This window comes from Poecilia reticulata, linkage group LG21, assembly GCF_000633615.1.
Source record: "Poecilia reticulata strain Guanapo linkage group LG21, Guppy_female_1.0+MT, whole genome shotgun sequence".
In the NCBI taxonomy this organism is placed as follows: domain Eukaryota; kingdom Metazoa; phylum Chordata; class Actinopteri; order Cyprinodontiformes; family Poeciliidae; genus Poecilia; species Poecilia reticulata.
The window spans coordinates 8,507,090-8,528,816 of NC_024351.1; the positions used below are offsets into that span (position 1 = coordinate 8,507,090).

Sequence of the window (21,727 nt, forward strand, 5' to 3'; positions counted from 1 at the left end):
CGATATATATTCATGTATTTTGCTGATTTGGCAAAGACCGTATGAGATTCCAGCTGCATTATTTTTGGCATATTAGATCATATGTATTGATAGAATACTTATTCTAATGTTTATACATAATACTTTTTAGATGTGACATAATGGCAATCGTAGTGGTCCCATACAATGGGTTTGTTTCAACTCTTGATGACAAGTGTGCTCATCATTGCCGTTGATGTGCCCATGAGTCAGCTCCTTCTGCTCCTGGGGGTTTTATGTTGTGTAGGTGACCCCAGACTTGAAATGTGGCATCTCCCACTGTCAACATTAATGAGCAGGCGTCTGTTCAAACCTTTGTCCTCAAGTGAGAAAATAAATCACGTGCTACACTGCCATCTGCTGTTGCAACCAGGCTATTACATTTTAGTTTTATAAGCCGTGTTAGGAAGTTCAGATGTTTTTGGAATGACTTGACTTTTGCATTAACAGAAGAATGCCCTGTACTGTACCTCCATGCCATTTCTTACCATTTAACTAAAAATACTAGCAAAGCTTTAATGAATTAATTATACTTGCTTTACGTTTTTCCCCCCACATATGTAAATACCTTTAAAAATAAATGATAAGGAAAATTGTAGCTATTGTGTAAGCCCGTTTTCTCCATTCTGATAAAAACAAATATATATTACAGATTGAATGAAATAAAAATATATAATGAAAAAAAAGAAAAAGTTAACACAAAAATCTGGAATAATAAACTCAATGCTACGTTATCCAAGTTTCTTTACACCGTGGAGTAATATTTCAGGCATTGCAACACTTACACTGTTCAATAAAGTTTCCGAAAGGAAAAAAAAGGGGGGGTGGGGCAATTATGGCTAGGCTAGCTAGTCATGTTTCCAGAGGCAACTATGCTAACACACGGGCTAACCCCATATATGTAGACACAAACAAGTCATATAATGCATTTTCCAGTGAACATGACTTGAGGTAAGGAAAACCAGCAGTGCTTACATATTTTGCAAAAACTGCCTTTCTTTTTTAATGCTTAGCTTCCGCCCGAGCTAGTTGTTTTTAGCCCACATTAGCATAGCTTAGTGGTATCAATTTCTTGAACAAAAAAAGAACATGTTGTTGCACACATATCTATATCAAAAGTATTTCATTGCTGAAAAGGTTACTGAAGAGGTGATGGTTGCAGTTTAATTTTTTTGTTAACATGCAGCCAGGTAATCTTAATTTCTCCATTTATATGATTCTGCACACTTGCAGAATAGTGCTTCTAAGAATAGTTGGAGCTAGTTATGTACATTTAAACTTCAAAATAATTGATGTATGCAAACTGAAAAATCTGGTAAAACTTTCATGTATTACTAAGTGTTTTTGACTTCTGAAATGTCACTGACCATTGATCACAATTTTGTGATTTATCAGTTTACTTTGTATGCTAAACACTGTATGTTTCCATTGGTATCTTTGTTGATGTGCTCCAAGTTTGAGGTTGGATGGCTTCCTTGCTATCACTCCATTCTTTAGCTCCCTACATGGTCTCTGTCAGATTCAAGAGGTAAAAGTGTTGTGGCCACTCCAAAAGGGGTAATACTACTTTCAGTTTAAACATGTTAGTAAGATATAAAAAGATTACCATAAACCTAAATATACCTATACTTAGAGCCCAACTGTATAAATTAAAGCTCTGAAACTTAAGACATGTTGGTGCGCATTGACAGATTCCACCATAGTCGGATGTACAAATGCAAAATCCAATATAGAAGCTATTTTTTTTATTTTGACCATAACTAATTAAAGCTTATAACAATATAATGGCAAGAAAAATCTAATATTTAATAAGATCACAATTTATAGAAGATTAAATTGGACGAATTGATTTTCTTTGACCATTGTTAGCATGTATTATACTCCTCATGGTCTTGTGTTTATTCATCACAATTACCTCACCTACATCCCCTACCGCACATCGCTGTTGGTGCGCCTGTGATGTAGTTGAAGTGTGGAAAATGTGTCATCCCACTCTTCCTGTGTGCTACATGTCTGCCAGACTATTTTTGTTTATCTCCCCTTCCCCCTCTTTTTGTCTCTCCACAGGTTCAAAGTGGAAGCTGGTGCCAATTTGCCCGTGATTGGCTTGTGGGTTGGAGAGGAACCAGTCAAGACTCAAGCAAGCAGCTCACCTGTAGGGCTGGCCACTTGACACATGTCTTGCTGCTTGGCTCTGTCTGTGGGAAAAGGTTTCTGGTGGGAGTTAGTGGAATAGGTAAGCTTGGGGTAGCCTATACATTTACATCACGTAGGTTTCTTTCTGTTAAACACCCTAGATAAGGTGCCACCCATATAACACTTTGGTAATCCCTTTTGTTAGACCAGATTTTCACTTAGAGTAGCTGATAAACCCTGTTTTGTTTTATGTATTTCTGTTATTTGGCTCAAGCTAACTGCCCCTTTCCCATCCACATTTTGTGCAAACCTTTTAGGTTTTTTCTTAAGAAAATAAACCCTATATTTATACATTTACAGAGACTCTGTCAATTTATTGTGGTTGTCAGGTTATTCTCCCCTCCTCAAATGGGGAGGGATGTAACACTGCAACAGAGTGAGTTAAGCTGTGACACAGCAAACACCATTAGCCATGTAATATCTGGTGGTTGTAGTTAAAAATTAACATTTTACTTGTTTTGCATTTGTTGCCTAAGAATTGATTCTGTAATTATCTTCAATGCTTTTACATCTTTGTGTGTCTTTACATGTCTCACATCTCTTAATCATATGAAACATTTCATTTATTTTCACAGAGACACCCAGATGAACCATTCCACCCCCTTAATTCTGAAGATGGAGAACCATGTTCACTGTATCTCCTGTGTTAACCAGAGATGCATGGCACGGTCTGAACCAGGAGTTTCTTGTGAGATTATCACATGTCCTTTGATGTGTGGGGCTATGTTTCATTCCTGCAAAGGTGATGAGCACCAACTTTTGTGCCCACTCATGAAGGTTCCATGCCTTAATAGCAACTATGGCTGCCCAGCAATTATGATCCGTAACAAAATCCCTGCACACATGGACGTTTGTCCGGCTGGGGTCGTCTCCTGCCCAGAGAGATGGAACTTGCACCCAACAGAAATCTTGGATTTGAAACCTGGTAGGACATTAGGAAGTATCTTGGATGAGATAAGGAACCATAAAGACCTTGCGCTTGCTTTGGAGGACCACCAGGCACTCCTTGAGACCATAGAGGAGATGGGGATGGAAAACTTAACTTACAAAGATTCTGTTATTGAAGAAGCGATACTGTTAGCTTTAGCATTCTCTGCTACTGAGGCATCAACCGTGTCTTCCTCACTTCAATTGCAGTCTGCTCCAAAAGGAACAGAGGACGTTGTTAGTGGAATCAAAGGTTTCAACAAAAAAGATATAAAGGAGGAGAACTGTTCTAGTCTGAGCTGTTTGGATGAAAGTGGTGGTCCTGAAAATATTGGTGGATTAAGTAAAAATGTAACCAATGGATCATTGATGGAAACAGAAGCCAATGATATTTCAAAAGAACCTGTGACCCTTCAAATAATATCACACAGTTATCCCCCTATTTGTGGTCAGTCATTTCGCCGCGACCAATATCCTTCCCATTATCTAAATATCCACTGTGACTTTCACCCCAACTTTCGTGACCGCATAGAGTCCCACTGTCCTCTGGCATTGTATGGTTGTAGATTTTCCCAACAGAGGTTGTGGCCATCCACCCACAGGGCCAGGGTGGTTTACCATAAGCACCTTAAGTCGTTTGTAATCCTGCCTTCTATCAATGTGGAACCTGCAAAGGACTCCCAGTCAGACCAGTTTAGTGGGCTCCCCATTGAGATACTGTGGCACATAGCTAGATTCCTGGACAGTTTTAGCCTCTGCCAGCTGTCCTTGGTGTCGAGGACTATGAGGCAAGTGTGTGCCAGTCTCCTCCCTTCAAGGGGGATAGTAGAGCTGCAGTGGGAGCGAGGACATTTTCCTGGTCATCCTCACAGTTTGAGATGGCGGGTCAAAAGTAAAGTGAGTAAAAAAAAAACAAAAACTTGTGTATCTGTGTGTTTTAAACAATCACTGTTATGTAACATGCACCATGGAAGTAATTGTGAATGTACCCTTAACAGATGCAAATTTCTTTTTTTATTTTTATGTATTGGTAAACTCACTTATTTTTTTACTGTTGCAGGTGTGGAAATTCAGCCCTGCCTTCAGTCCTGTGTACTCGTGGCATTTTGTTGATGTTCCCAGCATGTCGGATCACATGAAGAAGTGTCCTTTTTTCAATAGAGCTGAGCTGAGGACTGAACCCGTACCCCTTACCGCCATGTGCACCGAACAGGACAGACTCTCAATCCTGCACTGTTATCAAACCCTGCGTAGCCTCATTGCTTGATCTCGATCAGCAAAGCTGATCTTTATGAGATTCACTGTGGAATTATGGGAATGTTGCTAATAAAAATGTCCTTTCTTGCACTAAATCAAAATGGAACTCTTATTATTCAGAAACCTTTACGTTAAAATGATGTACTAGTCAAGTTTGCAATTTTGAGTCAGAAGAGAGGAGTAGACATCTTGCATTTGTGCTACAAATATTATGTTAGGTTTTGCATGAATGGCAGCCTGGGAAGCCCTTCCAACCCCACACTAATTTCTCATGGATTTTTCATGTAATGGTCATGGCCTTGATATGTAACTACACTTTTTTTGAGTGCCCATATTTTTGAAAGGACAGTCTGGGTTTAAAGATAATTACTTAATCTTTTAATTGGCCCTAATTCAGTGGACTAGAAGCCACAATTCTTCAAGTAATTGTGGCTTTATTTACAGAGGTTCAGGTCTCATCTATCAGATCTGAGTTTCTCTGGAGTCTGCTTTTTCTGGTGTTCCTCAGGGAACCATTTTGCATGCGTTTTTTTAATCTACGTCCCACCCTTAATGCATCAATTTCAGAATAATAATTTTGATTTAAGCTGATAGTACTCAGACTGACGTTCAGGTGAACCTCTTTCATTTCTTTTCATAAAGCCCACTGACTAAATGATGACTTAAAGCATGAATGAACTTTTGCCAACTCACATTGAAAAAATTTGGGATAGCATTTGATTCAAATTTGTTTAACTCTAATTTTCTATTCATTAATTTTCTATTCGTCTGATAGAAAATCAAAGACTAAAGCAATTCACCTGTATAAACTACAGTAATGATTCTTTCAGCAGTATTGAAATGTGTTTTCCTTTTTCTCCCACTCGATTATATTGCAACGGCATAAACTTCACATTTTGTTAAATAAAGTTTTGAAGAGGGGTGAAAAAAAACCGGTCGAGACGATGACTGACTGAGAGTGGCTAGCTATCTTTAGCAGTTTCTTCCCAGCGGCAACTACAGTTAATAGACACGTTTAGACGCATTAATGTAGAAACTATCAAAGACGTCATAACACGCCTTTTCCTGTCAATACGACACACAGGTGAGAAACACCTGGAACCTCTTAACACATTATTTTACCAAAAGTTGTTTTTGTTGTCAACTGCTCAACTTCCGTCCGAGCTAGCTGTTTTTAGCCAACATTAGCAACACTCACTCCGAGCTTTCGCTAGCTTTCTATTGTTATCTTTATAAGTCGATATCGTAGAAAAATGACAGACGACAATATCAGAGTTTGTATTAGGTTGATGGATAAAAATATGTAGATTGCCGAAACTAAATGTTGCTGTAAACTTTGCTACAGAGCTGTTGGTTGCAACTGAACTTTTCCTGTTGACATGAAGTAGCTCCAATCTGTTATTGTCTCAGTTGTTATGAGTAAATTCGCTTTTAAAATGCTTTATTTACTCGATAGCCATCCTAAGATAAGATAAAGTACGATTTTTGATAACTATCTGAATACTTAATTTATAAACGATTTATTTAAACGTATGGAAATACATTGGAATGTCCTGAAGAAATGGACAACCTTTTAATTTTCTCTAGATAGCTGAGTAGTTACGGCTTTACATTTAACATTTTTCCCATCTTCTGGTTTCCATATGTTTTAATGAAAATTAATGCATTTATAACATCACTCTGTGATCGCAAGTTGTTTTTCAAGCCCTTACTAACTTTGCTACTTAAAAGTTTTTAGTTGTTGCAATTTTACGATTTGTAGAGAATTAATTTGCAGCTTTAAAGTAAAGCAATGTACAACTGCAGATCTATGATCAAACTGCAGTTTTAGGACAGCTTGCAGATTGAAAGGCTCCAATATGAAGCAATCCAATCTCAGTTTATTTTGACCAAAATAGAAATTGCAATGCTATGACTCTTTGAGTCAGGAATTTCCTTTATCGTGCTTATTTAGTACTGTTTGTATTTTGGTCAGTAGCATAGTTTTTTGATTGGATTCAAAATTAAAATGCAATTTTGATTAACTGCACAGCACAGCCTTTAAATTTCAAGGGACTTCTTTAATTTAGGTCTTTTTGAAGCTTTGTCTACTTTTAGCTAAATTTATATTTTGTTTTACACATGCAATTGGTTGCTTGTCTTAGCTTGGGTTGAACAAGCATGATAAAAATGTAATTTCATGTAAACTGACTAAAACTCTTGAAAAGGGATTTAAACCCCCTTTTGTTGTAGAGCCTGAGGCATTCTTCTTTCTTAATTTTTGTTGCTTATTTTTGTTTTCAATCTTGCACATAAAATAAATGCTAGTGTTCACTTTCAAAGGGCTCTTAACAAAATCACCTACAAACATTCTCACCAAAAATCCCCTTGCATAGAAACCTAAACATTATTGATCTCTTGCGACAGTAATTTGAAACAATGAGGCATGAATGAGTTGAGTCAGTAGCAGTGACATCTGCTGGTTGCTGTTGTGATAGCAGTCTTTCAAGTCTGAAACAAATCACTTAACCAGTACATCTAAAACAATATAAATATTAGAAATATCATGTTTTTGATTCCTCATTTCAACAATTGAAACTCATATATTCATTACAGGTAGAATTTCATATTTTAACCCTTTATTTCTAGCCATTTTTATGATTGACTTGCATGAAAATCCAAACTTTGGTTTCTCAGTCACTTAGAATATTACAGAAGAGAAAAAAAAATTAAATAAACCAAATTGTCAACCTTTTGAAAAAAAGAGTTTACTTGAATACACTCAATACTTGATTGGGCTTCCTTTTGCATGAATTGTTGCATCAAAGCAGCTTAATATAGAGGCCTATAGCTGGTAGGCCTTTTCTTACTACACTTTTTCCCTCCATTGCACTTTCTGTGAATAGGCTTAGATGCAGCATTCTGCAAACAACCAACTTTGTTAGCAATGACCTATTGAGGGATACTCTCCTTGTGGAGCATGTAAATGACATCTACCAACCCAAAATGTATTGAGTAAACCATTTTATGAAGATATGCTTTCTTTTGTAATTTGAAACACTCTAGCTTTCAGAGATGTTATATTTTGGGTTTTCATTTACAGTAAGCTACTATATAATCATCAAAATTATACAGATTTATATATGATTAATAGATGTATAGGAGTGTGTAATGAATCTATAACTATATAAATAATCATTACACACTGCATTGTATGTTGATATTTATATAGATTCAGTACACTATTTTGTAAAGCAGCTGAATAGTGTTTATCATTCCCAATTTTTTTTTTGCATTTTTGTCTTTAAAACACATTGACATAATGTAAATACATAATTTAAATAATTTGTCCCTGACTCTCATCTCTCATGATATTCTCCTACAGAGGCGCCCATATAAACCACTCCACCCCCTAAGTGGCTCTTAAAATGGAGCACCACCATGTTCACTGTATCTCCTGTGTTAACCAAAGATGCATGGTCAAACCTGAACCAGGAGTTTCTTGTGATCTAATCGCATGTCCATTGGTGTGTGGGGCTGTGTTTCACTCCTGCAAAGTTGATGAGCACCAACTTTTGTGCTCACTTACGAGGATCCCATGCCTTAATAGCGGCTATGGCTGCCCAGCCATGCTGATCCGTAACCAGATGTCTGCACACCTGGATGTCTGTCCAGCTGGAGCTGTCTCCTGCACAATGGAGTGGAACAGGTGGCCTGTTAGCTGCTTGAACTACACCTCTTATGAGAGCCTAATTAGTCTGTTGGAAGAGATGGAGCAGCTGGACATGGCGCTTGCACTTCAGGACCAACAAACACTCCTTGATTCGATGAAGATGATTGCCAAGACTCCATCTCCACAAGAAGATCCTGCCACTAGAAAGAAGATTAAAGCGAAACATTTAGCTTCACAGTTGTCTGCTCCTGAAATCTCAACCTCTCAATTGTCCTCCTCGCCTCAATCCCAGTCAGCCCCCAAAGCTTCAACAAAGGAGAAAATTCTCAGTGGGATTAACGGTTTGAAAGAGGAACACCTCAGTAAGTTGTATGAGGCCACAGTTGAGACTGCAAGAAGCTTAGCTGCTGCTCTAGACTTTGTTAGCAATGCCAGTTGTGGTGAAAGTAGTTCAGGAGGTGAGAATGTAGGAGATGTCTTGCTACAAAGCAGTTTAGACAGTAATAGAGGCATTCAGAATGGACTGGAAGGCATAGCCCCACAACATGCTGATGGTTTGCACAAAAGTAACATAAATGGGAACAGTTCTAGTCTGAGCCGCTTAGATGAAAATCGAGCTTTTGAAGGAATCAGTATGCAGAACAAAACCACAGCCAATGGACCATCAGTGGAGGCAACAAATGCTGATACTTCACAAGAACCTGCGACCCCACAAATGATATCCCCAGTGCATGTGAGCCAGGGTGTGGCACAGCGGGCTGACCATGTAGTTCTGGACAATAAAGGGCTAGTTCTTCCAGGATGTCTTGGACCTGAGAGGATGTTGCCCCTGAACCTCTTCTATAAGGGCCATGTTCAATATCCTCTAACTAATGGACAATTAGGTGCTAAAGCAGACAAGTCACCATATAGACTGCGGGTAGAAACGGAAGACAAAGCAGTTGATACTTCAGACTTGGAGCATGATGATGATCCTATGGGTCTTGGGGAGATTGATGCAATCCCACCAGCTCTACTCTTCTGTTTGGAAGAGTCCAGGGAGTGTAGAAGGATCTCTGATACGGTCTACATTGATGGTTACCGTGTTGACCTCGGCACGCAGACTTTCACATTTCCTGCGGCAGTCTTGGTGACTAATACAAGAGTGGGTGACATGGCCTCTGTTTCAGCCTGTGACCATGCAGCACCACAGCTCGCCTACCCCAGCCCTCTTCGCACCCTTCGCCTCGGCCAGGTCCTCGAAGCTCTGGATTCGGAGGCGGTCCCGTATAATCGTTACCTCCCACCTAACCCCCAACACCAGCACACCTTTCCTTTCTTATGTGGTCAGTCATTCAGGCGGGACCAGTTTTCGTCACATTTCAGAAACATCCACGGGGAGATTCACGCTTGGCTCAGTGGCTGGATAGAACAACGCTGCCCCCTTGCATATTATGGCTGCACATTTTCCCAGCGGAGATTTTACCCATCTACCCGAGGAGCAAAGGTGGTTCACGATAGGCATCTTAAGGCATTTGGGGTTCAGCCCTGCACCAGACTGCAACCTCCAACAGATTCCCAGTCAGACCGATTTAGTGGGCTCCCCATTGAGATACTGTGGCACATAGCTGGATTCCTGGATAGTTTTAGCCTGTGCCAGCTGTCCCTGGTGTCAAGGACTATGAGGGAAGTGTGTGCCAGTCTCCTCCAGACCAGGGGCATTGTAGAGCTGCAGTGGGAGCGAACAGATTGTCCTAATGGGCTCCGTAATGTGTCGTGGCAGGTCAAAAATAAGGTGAGTTCAGAACTGATATATCAGTGTTCAATGAGTGTGAATACTTTTGCGAAACAAAAAAAACTAAATCCTTTTATGATCATTCAAATATATTTTACTGTTACAGGTGTGGCGATTCAGCACTGCTTTCACTCCCGTATCCTCGTGGGGTTTCACCGAGGTACCCAGCATGTCGGTTCACCTTAAGAAGTGTCCTTTCAACGTAGTAGAGCAGAAGACAGAACCGATACCTCTTCCTGCCATGTGTACCGCACGAGATGGACTGTCACTCCGCCGCGTCCTGCGTCACGTCAACACTTGACCAAACAAGACCGATCTGCATGAGATTCACTGTAGCTTTATGAGAATGTGGCTAATGAAGTAAAATAGATTCTGATTAGTTTTTATTATAAAGAAGCCTTAATGGGGGAATAAAAGACTTCATGTCTGTTAATGGTTTTGTATGTGGAATGAGAAAGTGAGCATTCACAATTGCTTTGCATGGATTTGTGCTGAAAGTGCACATTTATTCTGCTAAGAAAACATATTTTGACAAAGGTAATTGTGCACAACAGATTTATATTCTCCTGAAGATTATTAGTCTGTCTTTTACTTGTATCTATGGAAAACACTACATGTTAAAACTCCATTTTTTTCTGAATATTATAAACCATGCCAGCACTTTATATTTCAATTCCTTCCAAACTGAACAGTGAACCTTGTCTGAAGAGCTTCTGATCGCTACTAATGGTCAAGTTCAGTGTGCATGTTATGTTTAGGTTTATCTGAAGTTTGGATCACAGTTTGATATCACAAAATGACTAATGTACCTGATTGCTGCAGTTTAATAAAGTGTTTACTGACTTTTTATTTTTCTCTAAGGTGTCTTTTAATAGTTCATTTCAATATTTATGCAAGATGTTTGGATAGAAAGCAAAAATTGCTAAATCCAGGAAAACGAATCCAAATTTAAACTGAAGTTACTACCCGTACTTAGCTGAATACTATTACAATAACATATTGCAATATATACTTACTCAAACTGTTTCATTGTGCAACAGTTTCAAGGGCAAAATAAACCTGCCAAACCCCATCAATGGTGAGAGGATGGGAATAGGTTAAAAGTGACAACTGTTACAAATTTCACTTTGTGTGATTTCTGCCCATAAAGGCAAAACGTGAATGGGTGACTGGAATTCAGCCATTATAAAATCTGACTTCATCTATTACTTAGACCTACATTCAGGCTTTTAAATGGATATAGATCACAAGCAAAATAACATTTTTAAAGTTTTTTTCTGGGTTTTGGTGCCAACATAGAATTGATTCATGTGAAGCTTGAATAAATAGATGTGTCAAACATGAACTGAAATATTCATCACATTTGCTATTGAGTTTTTACATTTTCAAAGAAAAATAAAGGTTGCATTTATATTTATAAAGATTACGCCCAGAGTGCTGTTTATTCAAGAACTCATTGTTCTTGACTTTTAGACTTGTGTCGTTAACCTTGATTTTGTATTTCTGGCCATTCAATTATCCCACTCCTACCTTTACAGAGCTTTCTTAGAAACAAACAATATATGAACTGCAAGCTAATGAAAGTATTGAAATGTTTCACCTTCTAATTGGCATGGGTGTTAACCTTGTAATCAGTCTGCCCATTGAAAGGGTGACAAGCAGTCACTGCCAGAGGTGGGGACGAGTCAGACTCGAGTCGTTAAAATCACGACTTAAGACTTGACTTGAAAAAATGCTCAAAGACTCGGACTTGACTTTGACTTCACTTGACTTTGACTTTCATGCCATTGACTTGGGACTTGACTTGAAGCAGTTTACTTGAAAAGACTTGATATTTTTTACTCAAAGTCTTAAAATTTCAAACACATTATTTATAAAGTGGCGTCATTACTTAATTTCACTCATTCCGTATCAATATGCGCAGACCGTCCCTCTGTTTCTCCTCTCTCCTTAATGTATGTATGTGTGCGTAGCTGCAGCAACAACCAATCAAATTAACAGGATTTGGACATTTAAAAAAACGCGGCGACGCTGCAGAGCTCAGGGAACGAAAGACGAAATAACCGCTCGAATATGCTTCCGCAAGTAATTTCTTTTGGCTACGTAGGTTATGAACTTTCGAATAAAAAACGGACTGCAACTTGTAAAACATGCAATAAGAGAATATCGGATGGAGATGCCACGACGTCCAACTTTGTCCGGCATTTGAAGCTTCACAAAGATGGTAGGTGGCCTTTTTCTTTTGCTGTAAGATAGTTGACTTTAGCTAACTTCGTGTTAGCATGTTTACTCTGGGTTAAATTGGTGATGATTTACCATAAATCCGGTCCTTCAAATGCCTCCACAAATAATGTGCACCGTGTTATTAGCTCAGGAAGCCGGTGGATAGTGAGCGGGGCTCCGGAACAGAAAGCAGATTCTGGACCTGAACTCGGGGAACAGAGTCTCTCTGTCCCATCATGATGATGAGCCGGTCTAGTATCATCTAAGGATGGTTGGTGTATTTGAAGACATCTACGTTGGGAAATTATATTGACAATATATTGTTTACTGCAGTCAGTGCATTAAGTCAACTGTTTTTGACTTAATGCACTGACCGGCGTGGCTGTCGCATGTCGCACAGAACCCATTTCGAAGTAGTAAAGCTTTGCTGGAAAAACAAAAAAAAAAAGTCCCGTTTTTTTTGGCCATCTTTCAAAAATTTCTGTAAAAATAAAAATTGTACAATCTCACTGACCCTGAATATAACTGGGATAGTTAACCGAGTAGGACATAAAATGAGCTCATTATTTTGTTAAGTAATTCTGACCAGCTTGATTCACACGTTATCAATATTGAGATGTGAAATTGGCTGTAGATTTAACCCACTTGGCCTGACATATTTCACCATCACATCCAAATTCAAAACCACTCCACTTTATTTGCAATGATTTTGATTTTTTTTCATGTGGTTTGTTAAAACAGACCAAATACAGTAACTGTCCCAAATAAATTTTGTGTTTAGAATATCTGGCCCATATTTACAGAGGACTGAAACTAACATACTAAGAAATTAAAGCAGAAAAATAAATGCACCAGACCTTCCCGAGTTTACTTGTGATAACTTCATATGTACTCATTTCATTTTTTGAAAACTTTTATCAACTTTAACAGAACTGCGCAATAAAGGTCCAATTTAAAAATGTTTATACTTTGTGTTCAGCTGCACATATTCTATTTGAGATAAATAGATTTTAAAACAAATTGTCTATTTGAATTTTATGTATAGTTGCAAATTATATATAATAAAAATGACTCAAAATGACCAAATTAAAGGTTCCTGACACAGTGACTTGGTCACTGCAGTGTAGACATTGTACCTTACAGAACATGACCACATGAAGCAAAGAGAGTTGTCCCTGTAGATTAGAAAGAATTACAGACAAGCATGTTAAAGGCTATTAGAGCATCTTCAGCTTGCTGCACATATTCAAAAAGGTACATGGCAATGCAACCAACCTTCCTGGGGTACCAATGGTAACCAAAAATCTGGCACTGGGCATCTTGAATCTGTGCAAGGTATGGTGAAGTCTCAAGACTACTAAAGCATTCGGGAGACAAGTGTCAAGATTCACAAGTCAATTTGTGTGCACTCAAATCCTGAATGAACCTTTTAATTAATGCAATTTTTCCAAAAAGCGCAGGTTTTTTTTTGTTTTAAACAGGCTCTGGCACATTTAAATCTACAAACTATTAAATGACTCAAGTCATTCACCTTAACTTTGAGTAGACTTGGATGGTTTTCACCCTTGCTAGAAATTTAACAACCAAGTCAATGTTTTGTTTGACACCCTAAAATGTCATTAACATACTGCACACAGCGAAGTTGATAGTTTGAGCATTGTAGAGACCCGTGTCTTGCGAATTGTACATTCAAGACTGAACACCACAAAGCCTTTTATACATGCCTTTATTTTTTTTTTTAAATGCGTGATGAACACAATCCCTAAATGGTCACACTGTTTTCTACCACATCAGGGTTCAGATATGTGTAGGGTATTTCCAGTTGAGAATTTCTTGCTGCAATTTCTTCCTTCATGTAGGACAAGTCGGCTTGCAAGACCTCAATGATCTCCTTCGGTATTGTCTCGTCAAAGTACTGCTCTGGAAATTCACCCAGGAGAACCTGCATGTGTCAGACAGTAGAGAGGCCGCTTTAGAAATGTGAAAACTGAGCTTACATAATCCGTCCCGAGTGTCTTACCACATCTGTGTACTTTTCTGAAAGAATCCTAGCAGCTGACATAATCTTGACCGAGTCTTCAACATCTGGGAGAGTCTCCAGAACTGTCTGCATGCTGGACTCCCCCTTTGTGGCTGGAGGAGGTTTGCACAGCAGGAGGGAGCCATTGGGTACCCAAGAGTTGTAGTCATACTAGAAAGAGAAAATGGATAATATAGGGTGTGTTGAATCCAATGTCAAAATCAGAAAGCGAAAGATTCCCCAGACATGAAGCATTTGCCAATTTTGATTAGAGCTTACAGTCAACTCTTCAAGTTTATGTACAGGATGTGGACAAGGTACGAATGCGGTTATTGGTCCATTATGCAAGGTCAGCCTGTGGCATTTCACCAATTTGATTTACTTAATCGCATTTAAGCCACATCAAGTCCATTCAAATTGTATGTGCTAAAATGTACAGTCCAGTGCAGAAAATGGCTAACATTTGCCCACCTGTCCGTTGTTAACCGCAGCATGCTGTACCGACACTCTGAAGATCACCATGGTGATGAACTTTGCCACTTCCTCAATGGTATTGAAGCATGATGGGATACCTGTTGCAGAGTCATTTTCCATTATTCTGCAGCAGCAATTGAACTGAAAACAGATCTTTACCTGAATGTTTGTTCTCCAAGAAGCCATGTGTGAATATCTCATTGACCCATTCCTGCAGCTCAATGTCTTTAATCACATCACATTCAGAAGAGTAGTAGTACTCCACCATAGCTGTTACAAAACTGGCAAAGGGGAAAAAGAAAAAAAAAAAAAAGTATATATATACACACACACACACACACACACACACATTCTGAAATGAGTGCATATAAGTGGCCAAGTTAAATTACCCATTGAGGTAGTTCCACAGCTTCAACGCATCATCTCTGTAGTAAAAGTTTGGGATTGACTCCAGTCCCCTCTCATTGATGTTTTCAGGCAGACAGAGGGAGCTGTAGGTCATTTGAGACAAATCTCTTCTCATAAGCTCCATCAGCCCCTCCACTCCAAGTGAGCTCTGTTAAAATAAAAAAATACAGTTTCTTCATGGCTTCACTAAGATTTTTACAGTCATACCTCACTCAATGCTCCTCCAGGTGAAAGCAGTAGTTTGCGGACCAAGATGTTTATGTGGAGAGTGTAACGAAAGTGCGGGATCAGCAGCTGTATAGACAAGATTGAAGGTCAAGTAGCTTAAAGAGCATATTGTTTGCTCATCTTTATAATGTCAGCCGATACCTTATAGAGGGGATGAATGGTTGGGAGACAGCGAAAAGTAGCAATAGTGAAGACTTCTGCTAGATAGTGAGTGTGCAAGAGATGATAGAGCGTCTGGTGTTGAATCAGGTCTGAACTCTTAAAAAACAGCTTTGCCAGAAGCCAATCTGTTTCAAGGTCACTTGGTAGAAAGATGGGGTTCTGCTCAGAGGGTTGTTGGTACAGCTGCATGGAATTGAGATGGAGACAAAAAATATTCACATTCAAAAGCAACTCAATTTGCCTAATGCCCTAAATTACTGTCACATCATATTCACATGACAAGTGACTCATGAACATGTCTAAGCTTTTCTCCTTTCAGTAAATTACCTGTATGGCAATTGGCAACAGTTTTCCTTCAGGGTTCTTGTAAAACAAGCACAAACCAGCTGCAACATACAGAGGATTTCCATCTTTCTGTCTGGTTGGTATGCCATCCATTATCTTCTGGTCACATAGAAATATATTGCCTTCCTGTGTGGGATGGAGAACGAGTTGGTTTCAGTACATTCCTTTTCTCCATGTCATTACAACCTCAAATATTCTATTGAGTGAATATGAATTGAGGAAAATGGAGAACTGAGATTTTAAATATTGTTCTTTAAAGACAAAACTGAAGCGCATCAGTATCGAGTCCCCTTTAGAAGTTTAGATCTAAAGTTGGACAAATAAAAGTACGTTCCTAGTTGAGCGCCTAAAAAATATAATCCTTCAACACCCTATTGAGTATCATTTCATGTTTGTCACACAAAATCCCAGACATATGCTCACCTCCATTTCCTTTTCCAGAGTGGTTCCAGTTTCCAGAAAAGGTTTCACCATCTCATCAGTCACTGGAAAGTTTGGGGGAAGTTTGGAGCAGCGCTTGATCACATTTGGGTTTGTTCCATTCAAAAACTGGGATCCAAAAAAGTCATCTTCCTTCCAGTGCTCCAACACGTACTCTGGAATAATAAAAGTTGGAAACCAAACAGCATAATTCTGATTTACAAAAACACACTTCTGGATAAAGTAAAAAAAATTGGGATGTAAATATTTAAACTAGTAAGAAGCCTTCAACCTCCTGACATCGTCGTCTTTTTGAACTGGAAGACATTTTTCATGTGTTCAATTCGTTTCCATTTTTTACCAGGTTCAACCAGTCCCTTCATTGCCAGTTCAAGAGTTCTGGAGAATAGAGTACAAAGCAGAAATCAGTGAACACATACCAACTTCTAGGTATTAGGAGCACAAATAAGGGGTAACCTGGAATAATCGACTCACATCATTCTTTGTGTGTGCTCCAATTCTTCCGTTTTGGACAAGGGGAAACGAACTTCTGCAAAAAGCTCAAATACATCTTTGAAATGAGTAATGTGCGGCAACCCATCATTAATGATCTTCCATCTATTAAAAAAAATAAATAAAATGTTGAATATTTGCTCAGATGCTGCAACTCTAGAGAAACTTGACTGGAAACTTACTGGTAAGTACCCTTTTTAAACCTCAGTTCTGTTTTTCTGTGGTTAAGCAGCATAGGATGGTCCTCTTCCAAAAACTTTACTCCTTAGACACACAACACACACATCCCATAGTGAAGATGAATATACCCAATAATCAGCCTTGCAAAACCTGCAGAGTGTCAGCATCAGTCATGTGCAGATTATTGCATTTTAAAACTCAGACCTTTTCCTGCTCTGAGCTCCACAAATTCCCCCCTGGAAAGCCATCTATAACAAGGGAAAAGAATTTCTTCATCCTCCGGAGTCTTCACTTCTACTTTGCAGCAGAACCACTCGTCTTCTGGGAAGATTAGAAAGGGATCCTTCTCAACCTTGACAAGCAGAAGTTTCCCCAGAGATGAGCTAGTTTTGACTTTGTATGCACCAGTCTGAAAGTTATCACACAAAAATATAAAAGTCAACGTGCCGCCCTACATATCCACATCAGAGTGATGAATGTTTAGCAAGTGTATCCATGTTTATGATAAAATATTCGAGACTAAATGCATTGTTTTACATTTCGTGCCTACCTTATGTTTTTTTTTTTTTTTTAAATGTTTAAATACACAGCAGCTTGCCTTTCCAGTTATAAAGTCCATCCCCAAACTGTTCAACTCTGTGCGCTCACTCTGTCCTTCTGTCCCAATCAAGATGACGTAGATGTGATCTATTGTGCCTGAATGCTTCATGGTACCCGTTGTCACCTTGACCTTGTATTCAGCCATAGCCTGAATACACACTGTGGCAGGAGAAAAATCAAGACATTTCAAATGGAGAAAACCAAAGAAAATAAGTTACTAAATGGCCAAGCAGTCATTATGGCACATAAAGTTACAGCTGCATCCTTAATCTACAGCACACAAAAAGTTCATTTCAAGTTGTCAACAGTTAAATTGAGTTTCATTTACCTTACCAGTGACAGGATAACCAACTGACAAAGTTAGCAGACAGCTACAGCAAACTGTCAGGGGTGAAAGAAGCCAGATCGCTGAATGGAAGCAGGTGGAGGTGATGTCCAATAATAAGAAGAAAATGCCAATTATGAAAGCTGAAACAGGTGTGCTGTTAATTAGTGACTATCAGCAGGTTCAATTAGTGGTTGAAGGGAGAGAAGTGTGAAAGCACTTTGCTCAGAAAATGTGAATATGACATGAGACCTCCAAAAGCCTCAATGAAATGACCAAAATATCTTTTGGTATATTTTACCACTGCTTTAGATCTGAACTTCTAAAGGGGACTCGATACTGATGTGCTTCAGATTTGTCTTTAAAGAACAATATTTAAAATCTTAGTTCTACCTATTTTCCTCACTTTATATTCACTCAATAGAATGAGGTTTGAGGTTGTAATAACATGGAGAAAAGGAATGTACTGAATCAACTTGTTTCCCCCCAACAAAGAAAGAAATATATTGCATATTTCTTTGTGACCAGAAGATAATAAATGGCATACCAACCAGACAGAAAGATAGAAATCCTCTGTATGTTGCAACTGGTTTGTGCTTGTTTTACAAGAACCCTGAAGGAAAACTGTTGTCAATTGCCATACAGGTCATTTACTGAACGGAGAAACACTTAACCCTCCTGTTGTCCTTAATTTCTGTGTATAGGGAAAACACATACAAATTTCGGTCATTTTGACCCGAGGACAACAGGAGGGTCATGTTCATGTTCCATTAGTAATGTAGCATCTGAATATGAAAATGACACAAAATGATCATTTGAGACAAAATGACACTAACTGGGGGCATTAAGCAAATTGACTGGCGATATGTTTTCAAACTTTTTTTTTCCTCTCCTTCCCAATTCCATGCAGCTGTCCCAACAACCCTCTGAGCAGAACCCCATCTTTCTACCAAGCGACTTTGAAACAGATTGGCTTCCGGCAAAGCTGTTTTTTAAGAGTTCAGACCTGATTCAACACCAGACGCTCTATCATCTCTTGCACACTCACTATCTAGCAGAAGTCTTCACTATTGCTACTCTTCGCTGTCTCCCAACTGTTCATCCCCTTTATAAGGTATCGGCTGACATAAAGATGAGCAAGCAATATTTTCTTTAAGCTACTTTACCTTCAATTTTATATTTGTTTTGTTTTATATTTGTATCTTGTCTATACAGGTGCTGATTCCACACATCAATTGTACTCTCCACATAAACATCTTGGTCCGCAAACTACTACTTTCACCTGGGGGAGCATTGAGTGAGGTATGACTAAAAATCTTAGTGAAGCCTTTCACGAAACTCTTGGGTTTTATTTTACTTATTTAAGAACAATTGATTTAAAAAAAAAGACAGTGCTCACTTGGAGTGGAGGGCCTGATGAAGCTTATGAGAAGAGATTTGTCTCAAATGACCTACAGCTCCCTCTGTCTGCCTGAAAACATCAATGAAAGAGGACTGGAGTCGATCCCAAACTTTTACTAAAGAGATGATGCGTTGAAGCTGTGGAACTACCTCAATGGGTAATTAAACTTGGCAGCTTATTGTTAAATGCACTCATTTCAGAATGCGTTTGTGTATATATACTATTTTTCCCCCTTTGCCAGTTTTGCAACAGCTATGGTGGAGTACTACTACTCTTCTGAATGTGATGTGATTAAAGACATTGAGCTGCAGGAATGGGTCAATGAGATATTCACACACGGCTTCTTGGAGAACAAACATTCAGGTAATGATCTGTTTTCAGTTCAATTGCTGCTGCAGAATGATGGACAATGACTCTGCAACAGGTATCCCATCATGCTTCGATACTATTGAGGAAGTGGCAAAGTTCATCACCATGGTGATCTTCAGAGTGTCAGTACAGCATGCTGCGGTTAACAATGGACAGGTGGGCAAATGTTAGCCATTTTCTGCACTGGATTGTACATTTTAGCACATACAATTTGAATGGACTTGATGTGGCTTAAATGCGATTAAGTAAATCAAATTGGTGAAATGCCACAGGCTGACCTTACACAGTGGCGCAATAACTGCATTGGTACAGTGTCCACATCCTGTACATAAACATGCGTCTTCAGTAGAAAATCTTTATTAAAATGTGTTAACATTTTTGAAGAGTTAACTGTAAGCTCTAATCAAAATTGGCAAATGCTTCATGTCTGGGGAATCTTTCGCTTTCTGATTTTTACATTTGAATTAGATTCCAACACACCCTATATTTTCTTAACCATTTTATCTCATTCTAGTATGACTACAACTCCTGGGTACCCAATGGCTCCCTCCTGCTGTGCAAACCTCCTCCAGCCACAAAGGGGGAGTCCAGCATGCAGACAGTTCTGGAGACTCTTCCAGATGTTGAAGACTCGGTCAAGATTATGTCAGCTGCTAGGATTCTTTCAGAAAAGTACACTGATGAGGTAAGAAACTCAGGACGGATTACAAAAAATGTTAAGTTTTCACATTTCTGCAGCGGCCTCTCTACTGTCTGACACATGCAGGTTGTCCTGGGTGAATTTCCAGAGGAGCACTTTGACGAGCCTCTCCCGAAGGAGATCATCAAGGCCTTGCAAGCTGACATGTCCTACATAAAGGAAGAAATTGCAGCAAGAAATTCCAAACTGGAAATGCCCTACACATATCTGAACCCTGATGTGGTAGAAAACAGTGTGACCATTTAGTGATTGTTTTCATGATTAAAAAAATAAAGGAATGTGTGAAAGGCTTTGCATTGTTCTGTCTTGACTGAAGACCCAAGACATGGGTCTCTACAGTGATTTTTGAAAATGATCATCTTTGCTATGTATGTTAATGACATACTGCAGTCAAACAGCTGTTTTACTTCAGACAAAACATTGAATTGGCTGTAAAATTCCTAGCAAGGGTGAAAAGCAATCTAAAAGTTTACTCAAAGTAGATGAGGTGAATGACATGAGCCTGTACATTACAACTAAATGTAACAAAAGGCTTGTGCAAAAATTGGCTTTTATTTTGAAAAATTACAGTAATTGGAAGGTATATTCTGGATTTGAAGATTTTAGGTTGTTTAAAGAAAATATCTGGCTCAATCTTCTCGGATCCCAGGTTCTCCCGGCGGGCCGAAGTGAAGCCACATAAAACAACGTGTAGACTTTTCGGTTTAATCCAATGGACGATGTATGAAATTACATCAGAAACTGCAGAACAGAAACATTCATTTACCTGAGACAAATGGAGAAAGAAAAGCAAAGATGTCTTTGGAGAATTGCAAGAGCAAATCTGATTTGTTACTCCTGTGTACAAAGTTTTATAGTAAAGGTGTATTAATTTATTCAAATAAGGCATATCTTTGCTCATCCAACCAGGAGATGTCTCAGACCCTCTTTGAAGTTAGAAACTCCCTGCAATTTTTCAAGATCAAACCAGTTGTCTCCTTTATCTAAACTAGTGTTTCTCAACCGTTTTTGGGCCAGCGCCCCCCTAGTCTTTATCCAGGTCCTTCACCGCCCCCACCAAAGAATTTGTAGGCTACTTTGCACTATTTTATTATCACTATCACTATTGAAGATGTTTTAATTTTTATGCTTGTTTCTGTATCAAAAATAATTTCCCAGAGAACAAAGCCATTGGAATAGAAATTATTTTCACAGGTGTCTACAAAAAATGAAATGAACATTCAAGTTAAAATTTGTAGGCCTAACAGCAGCCAGTCAGTGGAAAAATATTCTTGTTCTGTGCCATTTTCTAGTTGTTAAATATTCCACAAAATGACCAGATAAAAGATGTACAGCAATGCCAGTTTAAACTTTGATCTATTTGCAAAACGACTGAGCTCTGCAACATTAAAACATGGATAGAACTGTAATTACATTAATCATAGCTCTTTTTCTCTTCAGTGTTTCTGTCGGTTTCTGGTGGTGCAGCTCTGTGCTGCCTTCAGGAGAATGGGACATCAGAGTATCATCCATAAAATTTCACCCACATGGCATT

General features: G+C 38.8%; 3 protein-coding genes and 1 pseudogene across 5 annotated transcripts; 3 read left to right on the top strand and 1 right to left on the bottom strand.

The window, feature by feature from the left end:
* Positions 1–836: 836 nt before the first annotated feature.
* On the top strand, positions 837–4,493 carry LOC103457525 (F-box only protein 30-like). Its single transcript, XM_008397732.2, has 4 exons — positions 837–969; positions 2,086–2,254; positions 2,790–4,038; positions 4,202–4,493. The coding sequence occupies exons 3-4, from the start codon at positions 2,800–2,802 to the stop codon at positions 4,406–4,408; spliced, it is 1,446 nt and encodes a 481-aa protein (XP_008395954.1). The 5' UTR covers positions 837–969; positions 2,086–2,254; positions 2,790–2,799; the 3' UTR covers positions 4,409–4,493.
* A 75-nt stretch (positions 4,494–4,568) lies between these two features.
* LOC103457524 (F-box only protein 30-like) lies at positions 4,569–10,673 on the top strand. Its single transcript, XM_008397731.2, has 3 exons — positions 4,569–5,482; positions 7,763–9,824; positions 9,931–10,673. Exons 2-3 carry the CDS (start codon positions 7,806–7,808, stop codon positions 10,123–10,125), a joined length of 2,214 nt encoding a protein of 737 aa, XP_008395953.1. The 5' UTR covers positions 4,569–5,482; positions 7,763–7,805; the 3' UTR covers positions 10,126–10,673.
* A 3,083-nt stretch (positions 10,674–13,756) lies between these two features.
* On the bottom strand, positions 13,757–17,837 carry LOC103457522 (arachidonate 12-lipoxygenase, 12R-type-like). Of its 3 annotated transcripts, none has more exons than XM_008397725.2 (15): positions 17,731–17,837; positions 17,348–17,556; positions 17,002–17,206; positions 16,800–16,881; positions 16,600–16,722; positions 16,397–16,503; positions 16,108–16,280; positions 15,667–15,810; positions 15,319–15,522; positions 15,157–15,243; positions 14,931–15,097; positions 14,701–14,822; positions 14,539–14,639; positions 14,068–14,238; positions 13,757–13,989 (listed from the first exon to the last, which is right to left on the bottom strand). In XM_008397725.2, exons 2-15 carry the CDS (start codon positions 17,540–17,542, stop codon positions 13,810–13,812), a joined length of 2,061 nt encoding a protein of 686 aa, XP_008395947.1. In that variant the 5' UTR covers positions 17,543–17,556; positions 17,731–17,837; the 3' UTR covers positions 13,757–13,809. The 3 variants fall into 3 exon arrangements, with proteins under 3 accessions (XP_008395947.1, XP_008395949.1, XP_008395946.1); XM_008397727.2 differs by having other exon boundaries at positions 17,396–17,556; positions 17,726–17,816; XM_008397724.2 differs by having other exon boundaries at positions 17,726–17,816.
* A 1,189-nt stretch (positions 17,838–19,026) lies between these two features.
* LOC103457648 (hydroperoxide isomerase ALOXE3-like) lies at positions 19,027–20,439 on the top strand (annotated as a pseudogene).
* Positions 20,440–21,727: the final 1,288 nt, after the last annotated feature.